The sequence below is a fragment of the Borostomias antarcticus genome, assembly GCF_949987555.1.
Source record: "Borostomias antarcticus genome assembly, chromosome: 12".
In the NCBI taxonomy this organism is placed as follows: Eukaryota; Metazoa; Chordata; class Actinopteri; order Stomiiformes; family Stomiidae; genus Borostomias; species Borostomias antarcticus.
Window position 1 is genome coordinate 2,944,045 of NC_140245.1, and position 21,730 is coordinate 2,965,774.

At 48.0% G+C, this 21,730-nt stretch overlaps 2 protein-coding genes across 2 annotated transcripts; both read right to left on the minus strand.

Annotated features, from left to right (window-relative positions):
* Positions 1–688: 688 nt before the first annotated feature.
* LOC311316346 (uncharacterized protein) lies at positions 689–7,156 on the minus strand. The gene is made up of 7 exons (XM_084447188.1): positions 6,986–7,156; positions 6,077–6,613; positions 5,108–5,791; positions 3,897–4,767; positions 3,033–3,304; positions 2,480–2,592; positions 689–2,213 (listed from the first exon to the last, which is right to left on the minus strand). The coding sequence occupies exons 1-7, from the start codon at positions 7,143–7,145 to the stop codon at positions 957–959; spliced, it is 3,894 nt and encodes a 1,297-aa protein (XP_084303314.1). The 5' UTR covers positions 7,146–7,156; the 3' UTR covers positions 689–956.
* A 469-nt stretch (positions 7,157–7,625) lies between these two features.
* Positions 7,626–11,156, minus strand: LOC311316347 (uncharacterized protein; the record flags this gene model as incomplete). The annotated part of the gene is made up of 2 exons (XM_084447189.1): positions 10,877–11,156; positions 7,626–8,683 (listed from the first exon to the last, which is right to left on the minus strand). The coding sequence occupies exons 1-2, from the start codon at positions 11,148–11,150 to the stop codon at positions 7,626–7,628; spliced, it is 1,332 nt and encodes a 443-aa protein (XP_084303315.1). The 5' UTR covers positions 11,151–11,156.
* Positions 11,157–21,730: the final 10,574 nt, after the last annotated feature.

Sequence of the window (21,730 nt, forward strand, 5' to 3'; positions counted from 1 at the left end):
GTTTATAGTCTATTGTACTTTTTCATCAGCAAAGTCGTAACGCCTCCACTTGAGTGTCAAGGTCTTTATGGACGTATAAACACAATTTTATAACCGGTTATAAAACGAATGGCAGTTTTATATAAGCTTAGCCTCTCGTGACAAACCAGCTCAAATGTTTTGATCAGAAAGATGTGTCTGGATGGGGCTCTCTGGAACTGTTGATGCCCATTACCCATCTGCTTTATAAATTTGACATTTCGTTCAGACATTTCACTGTGTAACCCCGTTAAAAAACAACAATAAGTACAGTTTTATATAAGCTTAGCTTAGCCTTTCGGGACAAGCATGCTCAAATTTTGATCAGAAAGGCAACATATCTGCTTGTATTGTGATAATTATCAGTGCAGCTCTGTTAGGGTTAGGCATTTTCACCTTATTTCAGTTCTTGTGTGATCTCTGAAACGATTACCTTGCCAAGCACTGGGGCTGATCCTCCCATATAATAGCAATTGAATGAATGAACTGAGGTCATTCCTAATGCCTCTTCTTATATTGTGACAACACTGCCCTCTGGTGGCCCATGCACAGAGAGGAACGTAGCATGGCTTTGTTTTACTGTCCAGTTAAAACTGGTCCTTGCTTGATATTAATCAAGAAACTGTGGTAAAAAATATTTATTTAATCTGAATAAAAGACCTTGTGCATGGTGATGCTTGTATCAATGAATCTAAAAGAAACCAACATTTTATCAGGATGTAGTTCATTTACAATTTTGGGGTATACCTGAAAATCTGAAATTAAGCAAGCATTACTCAAATTTGACGCAACACAGGACACATTACTTGAACTTGTGAATAAATACCCAAGTTCTACTACAAAAGTCTGTTCATTTCCCAACAAACTTTTCTTTTCTACACTATCAATCACCAAGTCATCTTAAGATTCCAAAAGCAAAGTTTCATTCTCAGAAACATTTAGCCCCTCCAGGGTAAAAGTGAGTCTTTCTCCACCATGGCCTCAAGTCCTTTCTCGGCCGTCTCGGTGTGAATTAGCCTGTGTCTTTTCAGGTGGTGCTTCAGGGTGAAAGTCTTCCCACACTGAGAGCAGCTGAAGGGCCTCTCCCCGCTGTGGATGCGCTGGTGAGCCTTCAGGCTGCCCTTCTGGGAGAAGCGCTTCCCGCAGGTGGAGCAGCCGAACGGCCGCTCGCCGGTGTGCACGCGGTTGTGCTGGACGAGGTGAGCGATGGAGGAGAAAGTCTTGCCGCAGACCGTGCAACAAAACGAGCCTCCGTGTCTCGGGAGACTCTGCTGGTGTATCTTGAGGTAAGGCAGGCGATAGAAACTCTTCCCGCGCTGGGAGTTGTAAACCTTCTCCCTTCTGGCGGCCAGAGAGTGGTTTTTAGAGTGATTTAGAGAGGCGTTCAGTTGGTCGCTCGCTGGGAAAGCAGCGCCTGAATGAGATGCGGTTGAGTTTTCAACCATTTGCTGACTTGAAAGTGAGATGTGATTATTTCTCTGTGAGCCCGGCTGCTCTCTCTGTCTGGCCTGCTCCGAGTGGCCATGCTGAGGTACGCACTGAAACGAGGACATGAACTGGGACGCATTTTCTTTGAGATAAGCATTGTTGCTCATTACTTTACAGGGTCTCTGTGCAGTCGAGAGAGAGACACCGGCGGATTTTTTCGAGGCTGCTGAGCAAGGCGGTGCCTCCGAACAGTCCGAGAAGGTCTGAGAATACTGGTCCGCTACGTCTGAGAAATCAGGAAAATCGGCGTCAATGCTGGGGTTCTCTTGGACTATCGACGCCCACAGCTGGCTGTCTCTTTCGTCCATGGCAAACTCGATGCCCGTGGCGCTTTGCTTCCCGGCGCCGTGTTGACACGCGTCCAAACTGAATCCGGGATCTTCTTCCTCCTTCTCCATCTTGACAATGAACACACTGGTCTGTTCCGCGCTGTGTCCCCCAGGCCTACTCGAATCCAGACACTCTACTACCAGTCTGGGTTCTGAATCGGCACACTGGTTCTCCGGTTCCTTGGCGTGTGATAGTCTGATGTGACGTTCCTCCTCGAAGTGCTGCTGCTTCTTAGTGGGGAACTTCTCGAGGGCACTGTGGTAGGGGACGTCTCCTTGCTGTTGCAAACTATCACCCCGCGGTTCATCTGTCCATAGCTCCTCATCCGCCCTCTCCTCCTTTATCACCAGGGGTTCGGTGGCGTCCATCTCTGCAGACTACAAGAAAGAGATTTAATGAATAAGCATTAATCATATTTCAACTGAGCATCCCTTGTACAAGCAGAGGTCATGGTATGACTACAGTAAATGTTTACCACCTTGCATTGAATTGCCCCACACATTCATGGAAAGCAAAGATGAAAAGTCTCCCCTCCTATTGGACATCTGATATTTTCTTCCGAATGTACTTGTATAAGGAGGAAGAGAGGACAGGATAGGAAGACTATTTAGGTCCATCCTAATAGTATGGGAGGGTCACTGACCTCTGCATTTCCAGAAAAGGACTGAGAACTGTCGCCGACTTCATACGCTGTGTCTTCTGATCTCTGGTTCACTCTCCAGTAAGGCAACCTTGCTCCTCTCTCCATGTAGTTCGCTTAAGGAACAATACAGAACAAATACAAATTCTTCGCAGTTCACATTAATCCATAAGCCTAAAAATAACTTCTGCCGTCCAGTATAACTTAGTTAAAACCATCTATCCTGTCTTGGTTTTTGGTCGGATACATTCTTAGCTTTTCTTTCCCCAGTGAACCCCATAATTCAAAAGCAGGAACCATAACGTGAATGCTAGCTAATATTACTCTATGTGGTCAGAGATGGTGCATTTTAATTCATTCATTCATTTTAATTCACTCAACCTAAAGGTTGGAACTTGTACGCCGTGTTATTGTGATCAATCATGGCAAAATTTGAACAAATCAACAGAATGGCAGAGCTACAGTAAGCGTAAACTAGAGTTGGCTAACGTTAGCTAGCTAGCCTAGCCATATAACCCATACCAGCCATTATAATATGTCGACGCTAAATACCTACCAGCTTTGGCATCACGCTCTGCCCGTGTGTTTTTCAGCTCTCTCTCTACTATCTGCAGTTTCTCCTTCAGGACGTCGTTTTCGGTTTGGTGTCGGGACACTTCTAGATGTAAAACTGCACATTTGTCGTCGACAAGCCTTGAAATTTCTGCAACAGCCGCTTTAGTCAAAACCTCCAATATCACGGTTAGTTGCGTCTGAAAACTTGTCGGCCTACACGTCGCCATAATTCGTTTATTTATAAATGTGTCATTCATAAACACAAAGCCCAACCTGGTTATTTTAAAACTGGCTAGTTGGCTAAAAATCGTTTTCTAATTTCTAAAGTGTAAGGGCAGTCAGAGCCAGGCGACTCACATCGCGAGACTATCTCTACAGGCAGCTCAAAAGTATGCCATCGCGAGACTAGGGCCACTAGGCCATTTTGGACTGAGCCATTTCCGTGGATGAAATAGCTTTACCGTAAATATTGTAAATTAATGGTTCCTCGACACCGCAGAAAAACAGCAGCCACTGAAGACATTTTGAATTTATTCTAAATTTATTCGAGAGAATAAAGGTCAAGGTTGGCGGGACGATAAAAAAAAATACATGGATGGATTTAATACATAATTCAGGATTAAAACATTTATGGGCACTAAGCTAGAGAACTACACAACAAGGACTACCTACTCCATTAACTAAGCTTGTGCAGTTAAAACAGATATGAATGAGCATACACAAATATAGTCCTAAAACACATTTCTAAAGTAGCATCAACACATTTTATATAGAGTAGAAAAAAAAAGTGAAATATTTCATTGGTTCATTATTTACACTGGTGATAGGACTCTAGTGTACATCTCTAAATGATGTAACTCATTCTTTTATGTGGAGTTTTTGGTGCACTTTCAGGCTGCACTTCTGAGTGAAAGTCTTTCCACATATCTCACAGCTGTAGGGCTTCTCGCCAGTGTGTGTGCGCTGGTGTCTTTCGAAATGGCTGAAACGATCAAAGCTCTTTCCGCAAGTCGAGCATATAAAACACTTTTGTCGCGTGGTGTCTACGTCGCTGCTCATCTTTGCGTCGTCGAATGTATTTACACCTAATGTAAACAGGCTCCCCTCCTGGCTGTCGCTTGGCTCTGCGATGTGCTCCCTCATGGCCCTGTCGTCCTCGGTGGCTACCTGTCCCTGTAACCCAGGGAGACCGGTCATGTCCATGTTTCTCGACTGCATCGCCATCATGGCGTACTGCTCCTGCTGAATCATCTCCATCTTGTCCTTCTCATCGAGAAAAGACATTCCTTGCTCCACTGCGCTTGGCGACGTGAAGCCGCACGTCTGCACGCCGGACGTCCCGTCGAAAGGACTGTCGCGATACTTCAAGCCGGGCTCGAACGGCGCCACGGCTCCGGAGCAGCCCGGGACCACGGACTGCGCGTCGCTGCTCCTGTCGGTCGCGGGGGCGGTCCACAGCTGACCGTCTCTCCCGTCCATGACGTAGCCAGGGCCCAGCGGGTCCGGTCCCACCGGTCCGTGCTCGTGTCCCGGCTGGCCGACCGGCGGGGTTCCCATCGTCTTCCGCTCCACTTTGACCATCGGGCCCAGACCGCTGGCCCTCTCGCTGTACCCGGGGCTGGGCATCGCCTCGGCAGGCGAGGGCTTCGGTTCACCTGGGCTGTCTGTGTGCATTGGATGAACATCAGGCTTCTTATCAACCGGCTGGTATCCCTCTGCTGCTTCAGTGCCATTGCCTTAGGGAAAGAAAACAACACAACTATCAAAGGAGAAGCCAGGGACTAAGGTAACATCAGCATTTGAACACTTCACATTACATCACTAGACAGGAAATACACTTACTGTAGAGTACACTTAACTAAGAATTAACTACCTCACATTTCATACAGCAACAGTATCATAAAAAAGACTATCACAATATCATTGCCCGTTGTCTTCCAACAGATGGGGCCATTTCAGCCTTATATGACATGGACTAGTAGTGAATTAGGTCATTTGATCAGTGCAGGCAAACATTGTGGTGCCATCGGTTGTAAACATTGGTCACTGTCCTTTTTTTTTCTTTTCTTTTTTTACCGTTTGCATGAATCTTAAGGTGGCCTTTCAGGGTACTTTTCTGATTGAAGCATCTCCCACAAACTTCGCAGCTGTACGGCTTCTCTCCCGTATGGATTCGCTGGTGCCTTTCCAGATGGCCGATGCGTTCAAAACTTTTGCCGCACGTCGAACAGATGAAGTATCTCTTTGGCTTGAGAACTTGGAGGTCTCTTGTTTTCTTTGGCAAACTGGGATGAAAGGAGGGATGGACCGTACCATCGCTTGATATCAGGGGTGTTTCTGAGTGCCCATACTGTTGCTGGGAGACCACACCTGGAAATGCCATTGTGCTACAGGAAGCTTCCATCGCACCAGAGGAGACAGGAAGTATTGGAGAAAGACCAGAGAGACTCATGGAGCTCTGGCCCGAGCTGTTGTAGTACTCGGGATTGCTCGTTCCGTTGTCGCTGTCCACGTGTGAGCTGGACGTCCACTGCTGAGGGTCTCCTTCGACCATTCTCAGTTCTTCGCCAAGGTGGTCCGCCCTTCCCCTGGTCTGCTCGTGGTGGACACTCTGGGAGGAGCCTTTCTGGACAGGTTCGGCTTTCCTCTCCGTCTCAGCCGCAGACTTCACGTCTTCGTCCTCTTTCTTCCCCTCCTCTCCAGAATGGTGTGACTCAGGAAGAGGCCCCTGCGCCGGGTTGGCCGGTAGCGCCAGAGACCCTGTGTGAAGAGATCACATTCACAGACACAGTGCTGAGACGTGGGGTCATGAATTTTGTTGTTAGGATAGGATGCCAACGTGTATGTGAATGACGACTTGAACACTAGCACTTTTAACCCAAACCTATATTTTAGATAGATAGATAGATAGATAGATAGATAGATAGATAGATAGATAGATAGATAACTTGTTCTGGCGAGCAGTAGTACACTGACTACTTAAGTTAAATGCATTTATTCTAAGTCGCTTTGGATAAAAGTGTCTGCTCCCACGATGATACTAACCATTTCTGTGAGTCTTCAGATGCCCCTTCAGTGTACTTTTCTGATTGAAGCGCCTGCCACATATTTCACAGCTGTACGGTTTCTCTCCCGTATGGATTAGCTTGTGTCTCTCCAGGTGACCACTGCGCTCAAAGCTCTTCCCACAGACGGGGCAAATGAAGTGTCTCTTTGCCATGTACCTCTTGATTGTTCTCTTTCTCCTGGCCGAGCCGAACGCGTTACGATACGGGGCGAAACTGAACTGACCTCGGGACAGGGAGCTGGACTGAAACGAAGGAGTGGGCAGTTGGGAACGGTCAGAGAAACACAGGGAGCTCTCCCCCGAGTTGTGATAGTAATCAGAGTTTTCGTCATTTTCGGTGTGCGTTTTGGTCGTCCACCGATATCGCTCCCTCTCAAACATTGCCAGGGCTTCGTCCAGATGGTGCGCTCTGCCGCTGGTGTGTTTGCTGGCTTCAGTAGACTGGCCAGGCTCAGCTTTTACCTGCGTCTCCCTTCCAGACAAGAATTCTTCCTTTCTATTCTCTCCCTCGGGACCTGTGGAGATAAAAGACATAATAAACCTTGATTGTAGGATTACCTCATTATTATATGGACAAAAATTGTCTACCTAGTAAGCTTTGAGACAAATGCTTCATACAGTGATATAATTCCATTCAATCCTGTCACTTTTGATTAAGAAGGTGCAGTTGAGCTTCCAGCCACTAGAAGGTGCATTTAGAACTTGCAATGGTTTGCTTTTCACATATGGAGCGAAATGGGTTGCGGTAATTCGGTGTAATTCATATTAATAGAGCATAATTGGCCTTAAATTACAGTTATTGCTCGCGCAGTTTACCATACCTCATGCTCTGTGTGTAGATCGTATAAAATTTTCCGATCCAAGACAAAAGTTAAACGAATCCTTACCGTCCCTCCCGTGATTATTCTCAACAGACCGAAAATGAATGGGTGGTCTATCTTGTGCTCCATGCGCCGTTCTCAGTTCACTGTGGAGAACTTCGATGTTGTTCTTCAGAGCTTTGATCTCGTTTTCACGTTGGCTCATTTCCAGTCGTAACACAACCATGCTATCGTCGACCACTTTGCTTATTTCGGCCACTGCTGCTTTGGAGAGTACATCAACAATGGAGGATATCTGAGCCCTTAGGGCAGCGCCACTCAACAACATGGTCAATAGTATCTTTGCGTAAAACCTATAGAAATAAATAATAAGCGTACAATTGTATAATGAGGCAAAATTACACGCTAAAACTTGTTAGCTTCCTCTAGTACAAAGGCACTGCACACAACGTCGCTCGCTACGTAGCTAGTCAGTTTGTGGCAAAGAAAATGTAGGCCTACGTTTATTCACGTACATGTACCGTAAGGACAGAAAGTGATGCGCACAAGATTTTGGGAAACAATAGAACAGGCTGAGATGTATGTAGTTCATACATCCATGATGTAGTTGCAATGTAACAGACAATACATTTGAACACACCGATTCTTTAACAAATAATTTATTGGATATTAAGAAAACCTCAATAATAATGATTTGATTTACAACTCAAGTGTGAATTTGTTGATGCACTTTGAGGTTACTTAGAGCAGTGAAATTCTTTCCACACTGAAGGCAAGTGTACGGTTTTAACCCACTGTGAAATCTCTCGTGCCTTATACAGTTGTCCTGCCGTGAGAACATCTTGCCACAGATCTTGCAGCTGAAGGGCTTCTCGCCCGTGTGGACACTCTGATGTGTCTTCAGTCTCGTTTTCTGAGTGAAACCTTTGCCGCACTCGGGGCACCGGTAGGGTTTGATCCCGCGGTGGCTGAGCTGGTGAGCCTCCAGGTAACAGTAGAGCGGGAATCCTTTCCCGCACAGAGAGCAGATGAACAGTTTCTGGTTCGGCCCAGACCTCCAGGCGCTCGCCATTCTCTTGGACCTGAAGCGGTTCCTATTCATGGCGTAATCTTGCGCCATGTACCCGGCGCTTGACCCCGACACGCCCACAGCCGCTCTCCCTCCCAGCGGAGGCCCCGACGGGTGCAGCATCGACGCTAGAGTCGAGTCCCCGCTGACCGCTGGTCGCGTAGCGTCTCCGTACTGCTCCTGCTGAGGGTGGATGGACTCTGACATTACATCAGCCATAAGTACAGAGTGCTGTGTGTCTGGCTCCACCTTGACAGGGACTGTGCAGAACGCACCGTCAAGCACTTTCCCTGCAGTGGACGGGAAGCCACAAGAGCCTTCCGTCATACTGGTGTGAGCCGGATTCTGATCGCTCTGCGTCGAAGAGAACATCTGTAAACATTTCTCTATAGTGTTAGAGATATCTGGGTCGACCGAGTCCGCGCCGCACATTGCCTGAGCGTCGGAGGGAGGCCAAAGCTGGACGTCTCTCTCCTCGATCTCAAAGCTATTTATCGCTCTCCCCGCGTCCTGCGCTGTGGACTCTCGGCCGACGTACGCTTCCACCAGCTCTGCCTTGACAAAAGCCCCTCCCAGTCCGCCGTGCTCATCCAGGTTCCTGGACCGAACTACAGGCGGGGCTAGGGGGGGTTGGTTGAATCGCTCTGTGACCGGCAACATCATGTGTGCGCCATGCGCCCTCTGCTCTTGATTACCTGAAAGGAGAAGGTGATCTTTAGTCTTTTTTCATAAGAATATATAAAACACAGACCCCATAAACAACCGACTCCTGTGGAATATCACAGGATCTGAAATCATACACTGTTCAATCTGTCCTGATCCCCCCTGAGACAAGCCGAAGTCTATTCCAGACAACCCCTCCCACCCCCCCGATGACAAGCTGTGGCAGATGGGGAGCACTTTCAGCCACAGGCTCATCCCACCCAGGTGCAATAAGGAGCGGTTTAGAAGTTATTTTGTGCCAGCGGCCATCAGACTGTATAACAGTGCCCGAGTGTTGTGGAGGTGTGTATGTGTATTACTAGATATATCTATAAATCCTGTAATATAGCTTTATTTATACAAATAAATGCAACTCAGTGATTTACAACAGAGAATGTACATGCATGGAGTGCTTCACATAAAAATAGACATAAAATAAACAAAAAGCAGGAAAATTGAGTATCTTAGGAAGATACAGAACTACGGTTGCAGGGTGTAATCAGTCAGTGATCTCGCCCCTGAGACCTCACGCTGAGCCCCTGAACCGTTAACGTATACAGACTGCATCTATTAGCTTTAACCCCCATCTGTCATTTGATATGGTAGCGTTAGATCACAGTGTAATCAAGGAAGGCGACCTCGTCTGTGAGACCTCACGCCGAGCCCCTATGTGATGTCCTTTAACTCGCGTATGTGTTTAGGAACATACTCTGAAGATTTATCAGACGGCATTTGCTCGGCAATTATCTGCCATCTTCGTTCGATAAGGTTGCACTTGATCACAGTTAGGCTACTGAAGAGATCTATACATAAACAAAAAAAAATAAAAAGATAAAATAAAAAAAATAAAAAATAAAGATGCAGTAGCAACTAAGCAAATGCGTTTTTAGCTTTATTTTAAAAAGTATTTGGTGAGCTGGCTTCCCTGGTATCTATAGGTATTGTGTTCGTCAGCTTTAGGCCATAATTGACAAAGGCTGCACTCCTGATCTTCTTCCAACTGTTGCTAGGAACTTCTAGCAAACCAGCAGTGGGTGATCGCAATGTTCTTAAAGGCACATAGTTGACAAGGGAGTTAACAATGTAGTTTGGTCCACGCCCATTAAGGGTTTTGTATATAAGGAGGAGGACCTAAAAACTCAATGTTACTGGGAGCCAGTGCAGAGCAGCCAAGACTGGACTAATGTGCTCTCTCCTCTTGGTTTTGGTTGAGCTGAGTTTTTAATGAGCTCAAGTCTCTCAGTGGTTTTTGGGAGGCCAGAGAAGAGTGCATTACAGTTTTCGAGTCAACTTGAAATAAAAGCATGAATCAATTTGTCTGCATTTATAAATGTCCGTACTTAAGCTAAGTTTCTAAGGTGGACAAATGAGGTTTCTTCGTCACCTTGTTAATATGGGACTTGAAGCTTAGATCTGAATCTAGGATAACACCTCTGTTCTTTTTTTATGCTACTATATCTCTTTTTTTATGCTGCTCTATCCATCTATCTATAGGGACGGGAATTGGCAGGGGCTTCTCGATTTGATTTTATCCCGATACTTAGGTGCCGACTCGATATTGCGATTTTTGTGGCAATTGCGATTCTGTAATATTGCGATTCGATATGACGATTTATTGCGATATTTTGTCAGACAGCATAGTTCAGGTTTAACTCTTTTTTTTTTTTTTTACCTGGCGAGTTATGAAAGCCGAATTTCTTCCAGATGTGCGATTTGAATTGTGGAGGTGCCGCGTGAATCTTCTCATTCGTCCGACATGTTTGCTGCTTCTTCTGACTGAATAATAACCGTAACCTAGCAACCTAACTACTACACGAAGTGTTCAGTTCTAGCAAAAAGTTGTTTTTTGGTTATTGTTTTTTTATAACAAAAAAATCGATTTTGGGGAAGCATGGCGATTTAAAAATCGCCACACACAAAAATCGCGATTTGTAACATAATCGATTTTTTCTCCCATCCCTATCCATCTATCTATCTATCTATCTATCTATCTATCTATCTATCTATCTATCCATCTATCCATCTATCTATCTATCTATCTGTCTACAAACATACTATTTTCCAGACACATTGTGAAGAAGCAATTGATGTCTTCTCAGGACCTCACATTATATTATCTTTACAGGACTGAAGTACAAACAAAGGAGTTTCCAAATGGTCTAATGCCACACTCAAAACAGACACACCTTTCCTCGGGCTGCCAATCTGAAGCCCCACAGCTTGTCGCCTGTCCTGGTTTCTCACTGCCGCGGCTGATTCTAACTGAGCTTTCCTGACTTCTCTTTCCATCAGCTGGAGGCTTCTTTTGAGGTCCTCTATCTCACTATCTCTTCGACACATCTCCAGTCGTAGCACGACGGTGCCTTCGTCCACAAGTTTGGATATTTCAGCCACCGCTGCCTTGGCTAAAACATCCATTATAGCAGCTATTTGTGAGTTGAAAGAAACGCCTAGAGACATCGTGTTCCTAAAACCTGACAACGACTCGAGGATCTGCTCTGATCTGATCTGCTCCACGATCCAAGACCTCTCTCCTGCGTTCAATGATGGTTGTTTTCTTTCCGGGAGTATTGCGGAAGTGACGACAAATTACCGTAATCTTCCTAAATTACTTGTTCATTTATTTATCTCGTTCTATTAATACATCCATGATTTATCTAAACGTTTCAAAAAATATAATATATGTGTGATTTAGCTTATAGTATCATATCACAAATATCTATTAAATAATAATAGCCTGACAAAGCTTTAGTAAATCAATCAATATTCTTGCAAACTTTATTCACACAGGTTTAATTGATAGTCAAAACAGCCAGTTTTAAACATCTTCTTCACACTAATAACATTCACTTACAGTTTGTGTAATTGCTAAAAATGGGTAACATATTTTTTATAACACAGTAGGATACCTGGGTGTTCCATATTTGAGTGTGCAGGTCAAGATAAGGTCTGCTTGGCAGATTGGTGTAAGGTTGATGGGTTGAAAGCAAAAAAATGACATAAAAAGAAATTCAGTCCTAGTTTGCCTTTTATACATATACATGCATGCAATTATGGAGTAACAAACATATCACCACAAACACCCACATATAAAACCATGCAGGCATACACACACGCAGACAAGAAAGGTACCGTGAACTGAGTTTATAAATGTTGAATATGAGACGTACAAAGGACATCAAATGCATCCGTTACATTATGGATTTAGGCAACATTTCACATATTTAAAAACAGCAGTAGCCACCATGTAAAGACCAAATATGAACTCTGCTTATTAAGGTGCTTCTGGCCCTCTCTCCCTCTGTCTCTCCCTCTGTCTCTCCTTCTCTGTACTCCCTCTCTCCCTCCCTCGTCTCCTCGTTGCCATAGCTACAGCCTCATCAAAACACATGCTGATCCTCGCCCCGCCCTCGTCTCCGTCTCTCCTCCTCTGCCGTTCGCCGTCCCACGACCCCGGTCCCTCCTTCCTTCCCCTGCCCTCGCCTTCCGCCTCCCCTCGTCCTCCCTGCTCTCTCTCGTCCTCCGCTCTGCCCTCCCCCCCTCTTTCCGCCTTCTCTCTCTCCTTCCCTCCACCGGCCTGTCTCTTCTCTTTCTCCTGCTGCTGCTGGTGTCTGATGCTCTGGGCCGTGAGGCGACAGTGTTGAGGCTTGGGCGGAACCACGGGCACCGACTTCACCTGCTGCACTCTAGGGGCCGTCTGCCCGGAGACGACCAGCATGCTGCCCACGCCGGCGGGCTTCCTCCCGAGCCCGTCCGCAACCCCGCCTCTCCCTTCTCCGCTGTCGGCCGCGACCTCTTTCAGTTCTTCCTCTCTCTCTCCCAGCGCCGTCTGCGTTTGCCGCTCGTTTGCCCTCTCCCTTTCCTCCCCCTCTCCGTCGTCCTCCGCGTCTCGCTCTCCCGAGTGACCGTCCTCCGTTTCGCTTCGGAGCGCCGCCGCGCTCCCTCCCGTGTCTCCGCTCGTGCGGCTGACCGCCGCGCCGTCGTCCTCGGCGCCGTCTCCCACCTTGTCTTCCTCATTGCTCTCCAGAACCAGCTGAGGTCGGATCATCTCTTCCTCCGCCTCGTTCCCTGTCGACGCGCGTCCCATCCGCTCTTCGTCCGGCGGGCTGCACTCTTCCTCGAGCTCGTTCACCGTCTCCCCGTTTTCCCCGCCATCCCCCTCCTCCCTCTCTTCGTCGACCTCCGCCGCTTCTTGAATAGCCCCCCTCGGCTCGGCCACGCCTTCGCAGCCCGCCGGCTCCTCATCCGCGCTCTCTCCGTCGGCCCCGACCTCGCCCGGGTCGTCGCTAGCCTCGAGGATCACTTCGCCGCTAACTGCCTCACCCTGCCCTCTGGCTTTCTCTGCTTTCTCTTCATTCTCCTCTGCTACTCCTCCCTCCTCCTCCTCCTCCTCCTCCTCCGCGACCGGTTCTCCTCGGTCCCTCTCCTCGACCTCCCCCCCACCACCCCTCCCCATCTCCTTTTCAGTCTCTCTCTCCTCCTCCTCCTCCTCCTCCTCCTCCTCCTCCTCCTCCTCGTCCCCCGTCTCTCCGCTCCCGCCGCCCGCCGTTTCGTCTCCCCCGTTTCCTGGCGCCGCCCCCTCGCCGGCGCCTTCATCGTCGGAACCGCCCTCCGCCGTCACCTCCGCGTCGGCGCCGCCACCGCCACCCTCCGGACATTCACCCTCGCCCCGGTGACCATCCTCTACCGCCTCTTCTTCTTCTTCTTCTTCCTCGTCTTTGACCGGCAGCTGGTCGGCGTCCGCGTCCTCCGGGTCTGGGGGTCCCGACAGCGGGGACACCGAGGCGGGACTCCCGTCCGCGTCGTCCGGAGCGCCGTCCTCGTCCGCGGCGCTGGGTTCGACAGAGGGGCGGGCGTCTTCCGACTCCGTGCTGCAGGGTAAAGGACAACATGTCAGAAGGTCTGGAGATAAAGGGTTAATGTGTTGTGTCACGTGTCTCCTTCTTTGTCGTGTCACCGTTATTGTTTTCATAATGAGACTTTGCCTACCTTTGAGTGCACGCAACCGTCAAGGTGTCTGCTTGGTCGTTGTCTTGACTCTCTTCCTTCTCCTCCTCCTCTTCCTCCTCTTTCTCCTCCTCCTCCTCCTCCTCCTCTTCCTCCTCCTCCTCCTCCTCCTCCTCCTCCTCTTCTTCCTCCTCCTCTTCCTCCTCTTTCTCCTCCTCCTTCTCCTCCTCCTCCTCCTCCAGTCCCTCCTCCTCCCCTGGAGCCTGGCCCTGCTCCAGCGTGTCCATCGGTGGATCCCGGCACCCGGTGTCAAATTGCTCAGATCCCTGCCATTGGTCGATTCGAACCATGGGACGGTCCGATTCTTGTGACGCCTCGGCCAGCGGGGACAAGACGTTTTCTGGGGAAGCGCGCGACATCCCACACATCTGGAACTGCAAACTGGACGGCAGACTTTTGTAGAACATGTCTTCCTCACATTCGTCATCATCATCATCTTCGTCGTCGTCGGAGGAGGACAGGGCGGGGTGGAAGGGCACAGTCCGGTAGGGGAGACTCAGGGATTTGCTTGGACGCCCGTAGCGATCGATGGCGAGCGGCCGGTGTAGATTCACCTGGCTTGGCCTGTCGCTGGTGTACACGGAGGCCTGGGGGTCGGCGATGGTGTGTCTCTGTGTGTTTGCGGGTGGCGGTGGTGGTGCATCATGGTCCGGTCGGCATTGTTGAGGACTGGGGGGCGGGTGTTCCACCATGTCCTCGTAGTCCTCGTCCTCATAACTGGGGGCCTGCACAGAGAACTCATTCATCTGGGAGAGAGAGGATCGTGGAATAGAGAGAGAGAGAGAGAGAGAGAGAGAGAGAGGGGGATAGTGGAATAGAGAGAAAGAGAGGGTCAGGAGTGAGGGAAAGAGAAAGGGGGTGATGAGGAGGTTAACATACACACAAACAAACACACACACACACACACACACACTCAGAGACAAACATACACACACTCCTGTATCAGAGGCAGTTCTGTAAGAGCCTTACGTAATGAGCATACTCTCTTTCCCTCCCTCCCTCCCTCCCTCCCTCCCTCACAAACACACAAACACACACACACACCTGGCTGGAGGTACTACTGTCCATGAGGTCCAGGAATCCAAATGTGTCCTGGAAGTCCAGCGGAAGCTCGTCGTCCCCTGAAGAGTCCTCAGTACCAGAAACCTCCGGTACCATCTGGACATCAGACACCTTCACTGCGTCAGACGCCGTCATATCTGTCACACCTGGCGCGTCTGAAACACTCTGGACTGCCGGCAGAGGACCCTTCATAACTAGTACAAATAAAGCTTTGATTGATTGATTGATTGATAAAGTAAAGTTATTGCACTTAGATAGTAAGAAAGGGGGTCCTGTTAGAGATGTCCATTTTGTCAGTCACACAATTTTTTTGTAAAGCAATTTTGCCACATCTGTACTGTCGGTGAAAATGACGGTGTTATTTTGGAGAAAACGTACCCATATATTCTCCCTCTTTGTCGTCCACATCCTCTTCCTCGCTGGAGTCAAGGTCGTCCGCCCCTGGCCCTCCGACCTCGCTGCCACTCTCGTCCTCCGAAAGCATCGCCTCTCCGTCCGCAGGCGCCCCTCCCTCCCTCCCTCCCTCCTCCGCGGCCGCCTCCCCTCCGCCGCTCCCCCCTTCCGCCGCTCCGTCTCCCTCCTCCTCTTCTCTGACCGCTCCCTCGCTCCCGGCCTCCCTCGCGTCCACCTCCGTTTCGACGCTCTCGTCCGCCGTCGCCCCCGCGCCGTCCCCGCTACCCCGCTTCTCTCCCTCCGCCTCCTCCCCCTCCCCTCCTCCGTCTCCCCTCTCCCCCTCTCCCCGGGGCCCCCGGCGGACCCCCGCCTCCCCCCCGCCCCCCTGGAGCATCCCGAAGGCCAGGCCGGAGGTGATGTGAAGGGGCACGGTGACCGAGAGCGGCCCGGTGATGTGGATCCCGGCCCGCCGGCCCACCTTGCTGGAGACCCCCGGGGACCTGGACACGACGTGGTGGAGGGACTCGGACCCGGCGGCGGCGCCTCCCCCCGGCCCCCCGTGGTCCAGCCGGCTGTAGGTGCCCTGGGTCCCTCCGCCCCCGCTCACCACGCTCACGCTGGCGCCCGCCCCCCTGCGGTAGGTCACCGCGTAGCTGTTGCCGGTGCCGCCGCCGCCCCCTGAGGCCCCCACCTCGCCGACCACCGCCTGGGGGCCGGGGATCATGACCAGCGGGGACAGGTGAGACGAAGGAGGTCGTTTCCCAGAGCCTGAAAGAGTTCATGTATTGCATTAATCTGTGCGTAGTGGATACACTGGCAAAAACTTGAGTAAACGGAAGTCTTTGTTATTAAGTGTGAATCGTTCTAGAGGAATCTTCTGAATGTGTGACCTGCAGACAACAGCGTGAGCCTGTCTGTCCACGGGAGACTATTTTAAGGCAAATTAAAATGGTTTCTCCTAAGAAAACATGCAGCAGGGTGAGAGGAGGTTGTTCATGCACCTTCATGCGGATAGGGTGCGGAGCTGAGGGAGTCCATGCTCTTAGCCGGCCTCAACATAGTTTTCTCTTTCTCTACAGAGGAGCAAGATAGTTGGGAGTGATTATTGTGAAATGACACATTGATTCGACCACAGAAAAGCCATGCGTTGTTATGAAAGAGGGGGATGAGGAAATCTGTCGGGATTTTTCGAGGGGGGAGGGAGGCGTGAACCTTTGGCCGAGTTTTTGTGTCTCCGTCTGGGATCGTGGAGTCGGCCTCCGAGGTTGAAAATGGACGTCCACTTCCTGCTCTTGAGAGACCCCTTCCTCCTGAGGTGGAAAAGGAATAACTTTGTTATTTGGGCCAAGGGCTTTTCCTGAGAACGTGGCCTGACCCAGAAAAACTCTAGGCCCAATCAACCTCATCATCAAAGACCACACGTCGAAGTGTCCTTGAGCAAGACACTGAACTCGAAATTGCACCTTGTGTAAATGTGTGAATGAGAGGCCATTGTAAAGCGCTTTGGATGAAAGCTACGCTTTAAAAGCACTTCCACCATCCTATTACTGCTACTGATCGTCACCATTACTCAATAGTGGCAAGGGGCAAGGTTGTGTGTTTGGGTCAGAGACATACTTGTCTGTGCCTTCGATGATGGAGTGGTAGGACCGTATAAGAAGGGGACCGTCCCCCGGACTGAGGTTGCCAATGCTGCAGATGTTCGGGGACTTTAATGGAACGCTCCGGAAGAATTCGGAGTTGGACGTGGCTGAGGGTGAAGGAAGGGACTTGCGTCGCGCGGACCTCTCACCCCCTGATGGAAGAGTAGAGGAAAAGTGTGTGAGGGGTGTTTGAATGTATGACATGCAGATAAGCGACACATTTACATACAAACATGGTGTGCATGCGTCAATGACGTACAGTATAAGGTTTTCAAAGTAGCAGAAAAATAAAAAACTGAAATTACATATTTCCCTAATTACATTTCCCTTGTGATTCATATGAATGTACCCTCGAAAAATGGCATTTAGTAGCCTATAACACTTGAGTGTTTTTTCCATAATCACAAGTTTATAAGTTTATATGTCCATGCATAGCCTAGCTGAAATATACAGTAACTACCCAGAGAAAATGTCATTTCATTTTCAATACCACATTTTACCATGTCATTACATAGGCTACATGTTATCATTTGGATTATTACTATAGACCCACAATAAAGATGACTATAATTATGATCAAATTAAATTATGTAACACCAGTGCATGTCATTTCATGTATTTAAATCATTGGGATAGATGGGAGAGATGGGATAAATGGGAGGCTTTGTGTCCAGGGTAGACTGGTTCAAACTCCAGGAGTAGGGAAGCAGGCCTCCATGCATAAATGGACATTAGCAGACATGTTGATAAACTTTTATTGAATACAATATAGCCTAGACTTTCATTTGCTCAAAATTAATAATCTGCATGTGTGTGCAAAACATCTCTTTGTGCGCTCAAAATATCCCTTCATGGGCATGGAATTTTGTCACAAATATGGCGTCATAAACACCAAAAATAACTTGACAGTTTAAATTGTGCAAATCGGTTGGTGTGGTCTGGTTGTTGTGGTGTTTTTACCACATGGCTTTTGTTTACAATTTCAGGACCGTTAGAGCATTGGCCTTTATGAACGCAAACTGGACCAGTTGGAAAATTTAAAGAATGTATAATCATCATTCATGCGAATCAGAAAACGAACCTTTAGCTGTGCACGCGACCTTAGATAGAGTATGTCACCCATTATTTTATATATATATTCTTGCAAACGCTAACACAATTATGCCATGGGTGTTCATTCATATTTTTAGGATGAATTTCTACATTTTAATAACACTTTTGTCATTAGTTGTTTTACCGGGACAGTTAGACTGAATGACATTTTGATGATGGTCCTCGGGACACCAAATTTACACGTCTTTGACCCACATACATAAAAGACATTTATATGCGTATAAAAGGAGACACAGGCCTACCTTCTGTAGGGAATAACTGGGGCACGTGGGTGAGGATGAATTCCACCACGATGGACTGGACTCTCACTTCTGCGAAGGCTGCTGTTCCATTCAGCCCCGACACCTCGATGTCCTTCGACCTGCAGCACCTCGTTAGAGACTTCATCATGCTCTACACAGTCTCCTATCTATCTATCTATCTATCTATCTATCTATCTATCTATCTATCTATCTATCTATCTATCTATCTATCTATCTATCTATCTATCTATCTATCTATCTATCTATCTATCTATCTATCTATCTATCTATCTATCTATCTATCTATTCATCCATCCATCCATCCATCTCACTCACTCACTCACTCACTCACTCACTCACTCACTCTCACGCACACACTCACATACACACACACACACACACACACACACACACACCTGAGTAAGTTTGGAGCCCAGACAATGGCGAGGTTTCTGGCGTGCATGTTGGTCTCAGAGGAGTTTGAGGCCATCCTGACCAGGTGTCTCATCAGGAACTCCAGAGTCCTGAGGAAACATGTGTTTAGAGAAAGAGAACAGAGAAACAGAAGGAGGGTGTTAGAATAGAATGTAGAATGTTGGAATAGAATGTAGAATGTTAGAATAGAATGTAGAATGTTAGAAGGTATAGAATACACAACCATCAGAGCAAAGCAGCTGAGGCCTATTTGTGGGGCAGCGGTATCAGTGGTCTATCAGTGGTAGAGCGAGTTGTCCGATCATAGGGTCGGCGGGTCGAATCCCGCCTCCTCCTGTCCACATGTCGAAGTGTCCTTGGGTGAGACACTGAACCCAAAATTGCTCCCAATGAGCTGGGTACCGCCTTGAATGGCAGGTGCAGCCATTGGTGTGTGTGAATGGGTGAATAAGAGGCCATGTTAAAGCGCTTTGGATAAAAGCGCTATATAAGTGCCGTCCATTTACCATTTACGAGGCAATAGAGGCTGCTCCCCTCACCATGGTGTCCGTATATGGAAACAAAAAGTATGGCACCTATCTGAACCTACCCTAGGGGGGAAACACCCCCACCTTCAAGACATATACTTCAAAAGATGCAAGAGGATCCTGACAGACCCCAACCACCCAGACGGTTCTCTCTGCTACGGTCAGTGAAAAGATACCGCACACCCAGGGCGAACACAGAGAGACTTAATCCATCCAATCCTATCCTAATCCCATATTATGTTCCCCAGTTCAATTTTCTGTGAACGCACATTGAGTTACAGTACATTTTCAAAAGATTTTATGTTGTGAGGGACTCATTTTCCCTCAACTGGTTCAACTCATGCTATTTTCCCTGAACATGCCTAGACATACCTACAACCCTTCTGATTTTTTAGCCCTAACCCCTTTGACGAGGTTTCACAACAGCCCATGTCAAATTAAGCGAATACAGAGATGGGAACATCTTTTTCAGGTTCCCATTATGTGCTATAGAGTAGCAATGAGTACTACAGTACTATACAGCTAGAGAACACAGAACCCTGGGAACATAGGACCCTGGGACATACAGTAGAGACCCATAGGGACAAAGAGCATAGGGAATATAGGACCCTGGGGACATACAGAAGAGACCCATGGGAACATCTTTTTTTAGGTTTACATTATGTTCTATATATAGATCTGCTTGGGAACATAGCACCCTGGGAACATAGGACCCTGGGAACATAGGACCCTGGGAACATAGGACCCTGGGAACATAGCACCCTGGGAACATAGGCCCCTGGGAACATAGGACCCTGGGAACATAGGACCCTGGGAACATAGGAATGAAGGCCCAGAGGGTCATTGGCAAACAAAGAAGAGCTACTCATTAAATGAGTTGATCATTAAGGTTTTGTGGATGTTCATCACTAGGCTACTGTATCCATGCCTGGTTCATTAAGAGAAATAGAATAGTTGAAGAGTCCTATCTGTTAAAGAACAGTTGAAGAGCCCTAGCTGTTATAGAACAGTTGAAGAGCCCTAGATGTTAGAGAACAGTTGAAGAGTCCTATCTGTTATAGAATAGTTGAAGAGCCCTAGCTGTTATAGAACAGTTGAAGAGTCCTATCTGTTATAGAACAGTTGAAGAGCCCTAGCTGTTATAGAACAGTTGAAGAGCCCTAGCTGTTATAGAACAGTTGAAGAGCCCTAGCTGTTATAGAACAGTTGAAGAGCTCATAGCTGTTAGAGAGGATTACCTGAAATGAGGACCAGGCAGTTCCTTCAGCACGTCCCTGATCTTCACCAGTTTCTCCTCCTCCAGCGGGATGGCCACAGCCTCCTGCGGGGACAGTGAAGGTATCAGGGAAAGATCCACCCAATCCGCTCACATTATCATACAATGATGTCCACATTATCATACAATAACCCCGGCATCCATGTTTCTCTACATTACATTACAGTAATTTAATAGACGTTTTTATCCGAAGCGACTTACAATCATTGCATTTAACGTAGGTAGTCAGTGTACTACTACTCGCCAGAACTCACAAGTGCATCTCCTTTCTAAACAAGTGACTAAGAGCATAATCTAGTCTAGTGCTGAAGACAAAGTGTAAGAGTAGCAACATCTAACAGAGGTGATACAGTGACTGCTGTAGGTTCTCTACAACATTCAGTGTGAAACATAGAAAGATCTAGAACTGTTTCTGTATTAAACCATATTAAACTGAACTGTATTGCCTCTTTGTTGTGTGTGAACAGTGTTCTTTGTCTGTGAAGTGACTGTACTCACAGCGAACATGTCGTAGAGCTGATATGTGAGCAGGGGGTTGGGCAGTTCTCTGAAGTAGGCCTTGCAGAGAGAGCTGACACAATGGATGTCCTGCAGGTAGACATCTTTGTTGAGGTCTGGGGTCCCCTCACAGTCAAACTCACCCCTGTTTTTGGGACACACTGAAAATGTTTTATCCGCTGCAACTGGCCTCACACATCCATACGCACGGACACACACACACACACGCACTCACACACAAATCCATACGCACGCACGCATGCACACACACATCCATACGCATGCACACACACACACAGGCACACACACACACACACATCCATACGCACACACACACACACGCGTGCGCGCGCACACACACACACACACACACACACACTCTCTCTCTCTCTCTCTCTCTCTCTCTCTCATTCGAACACACATGCACATTCAGTCAGTGTACCTAAGTTTCTGCGTGTTGGATGATACTCCAGATAACCTGTAGATCCCATCCACTATTCCATGCTCCTCCACAAACTCACTGCAGCTTCGCAGCACCTGAGGAACTGTGAGAGGAACACCATGTTTCCTACAATCTACAAACAATAAAACTAGCAAACTCTCAGAAAAAGGGTTCCAATGTTCTTCAGTTATCCCAGTGGGGAAAAGAATAAGAAAAAAATGTTCAGAACTCCAGTCAGTCCCATTTAGAATGGTAACCCCTCTTATTAGTAAAATGGTTCTACCTAGAACATTTATGTGATGACATGGATCAGTTACACAGTTCTCTGATAGGTGATAACCAAAGAACCCTGTGTGGTTCCAGGTAGCACCGTTTTTTCCCTAAGAAATGGCAAATAATGGA

What these genes read in the sequence shown, in the direction of transcription:
- LOC311316346 (XM_084447188.1), bottom strand. Translation starts at nt 7,145, where the DNA reads ATGGTTGTGTTACGACTGGAAATGAGCCAACGTGAAAACGAGATCAAA. An exon ending in CCTTAAGATTCATGCAAACG is followed by an intron (nt 4,768 to 5,107) that starts GTAAAAAAAGAA and finishes TCTTTCCCTAAG; the next exon opens with GCAATGGCACTGAAGCAGCA. An exon ending in CACCAAAAACTCCACATAAA is followed by an intron (nt 3,305 to 3,896) that starts AGAATGAGTTAC and finishes TAAAATAACCAG; the next exon opens with GTTGGGCTTTGTGTTTATGA.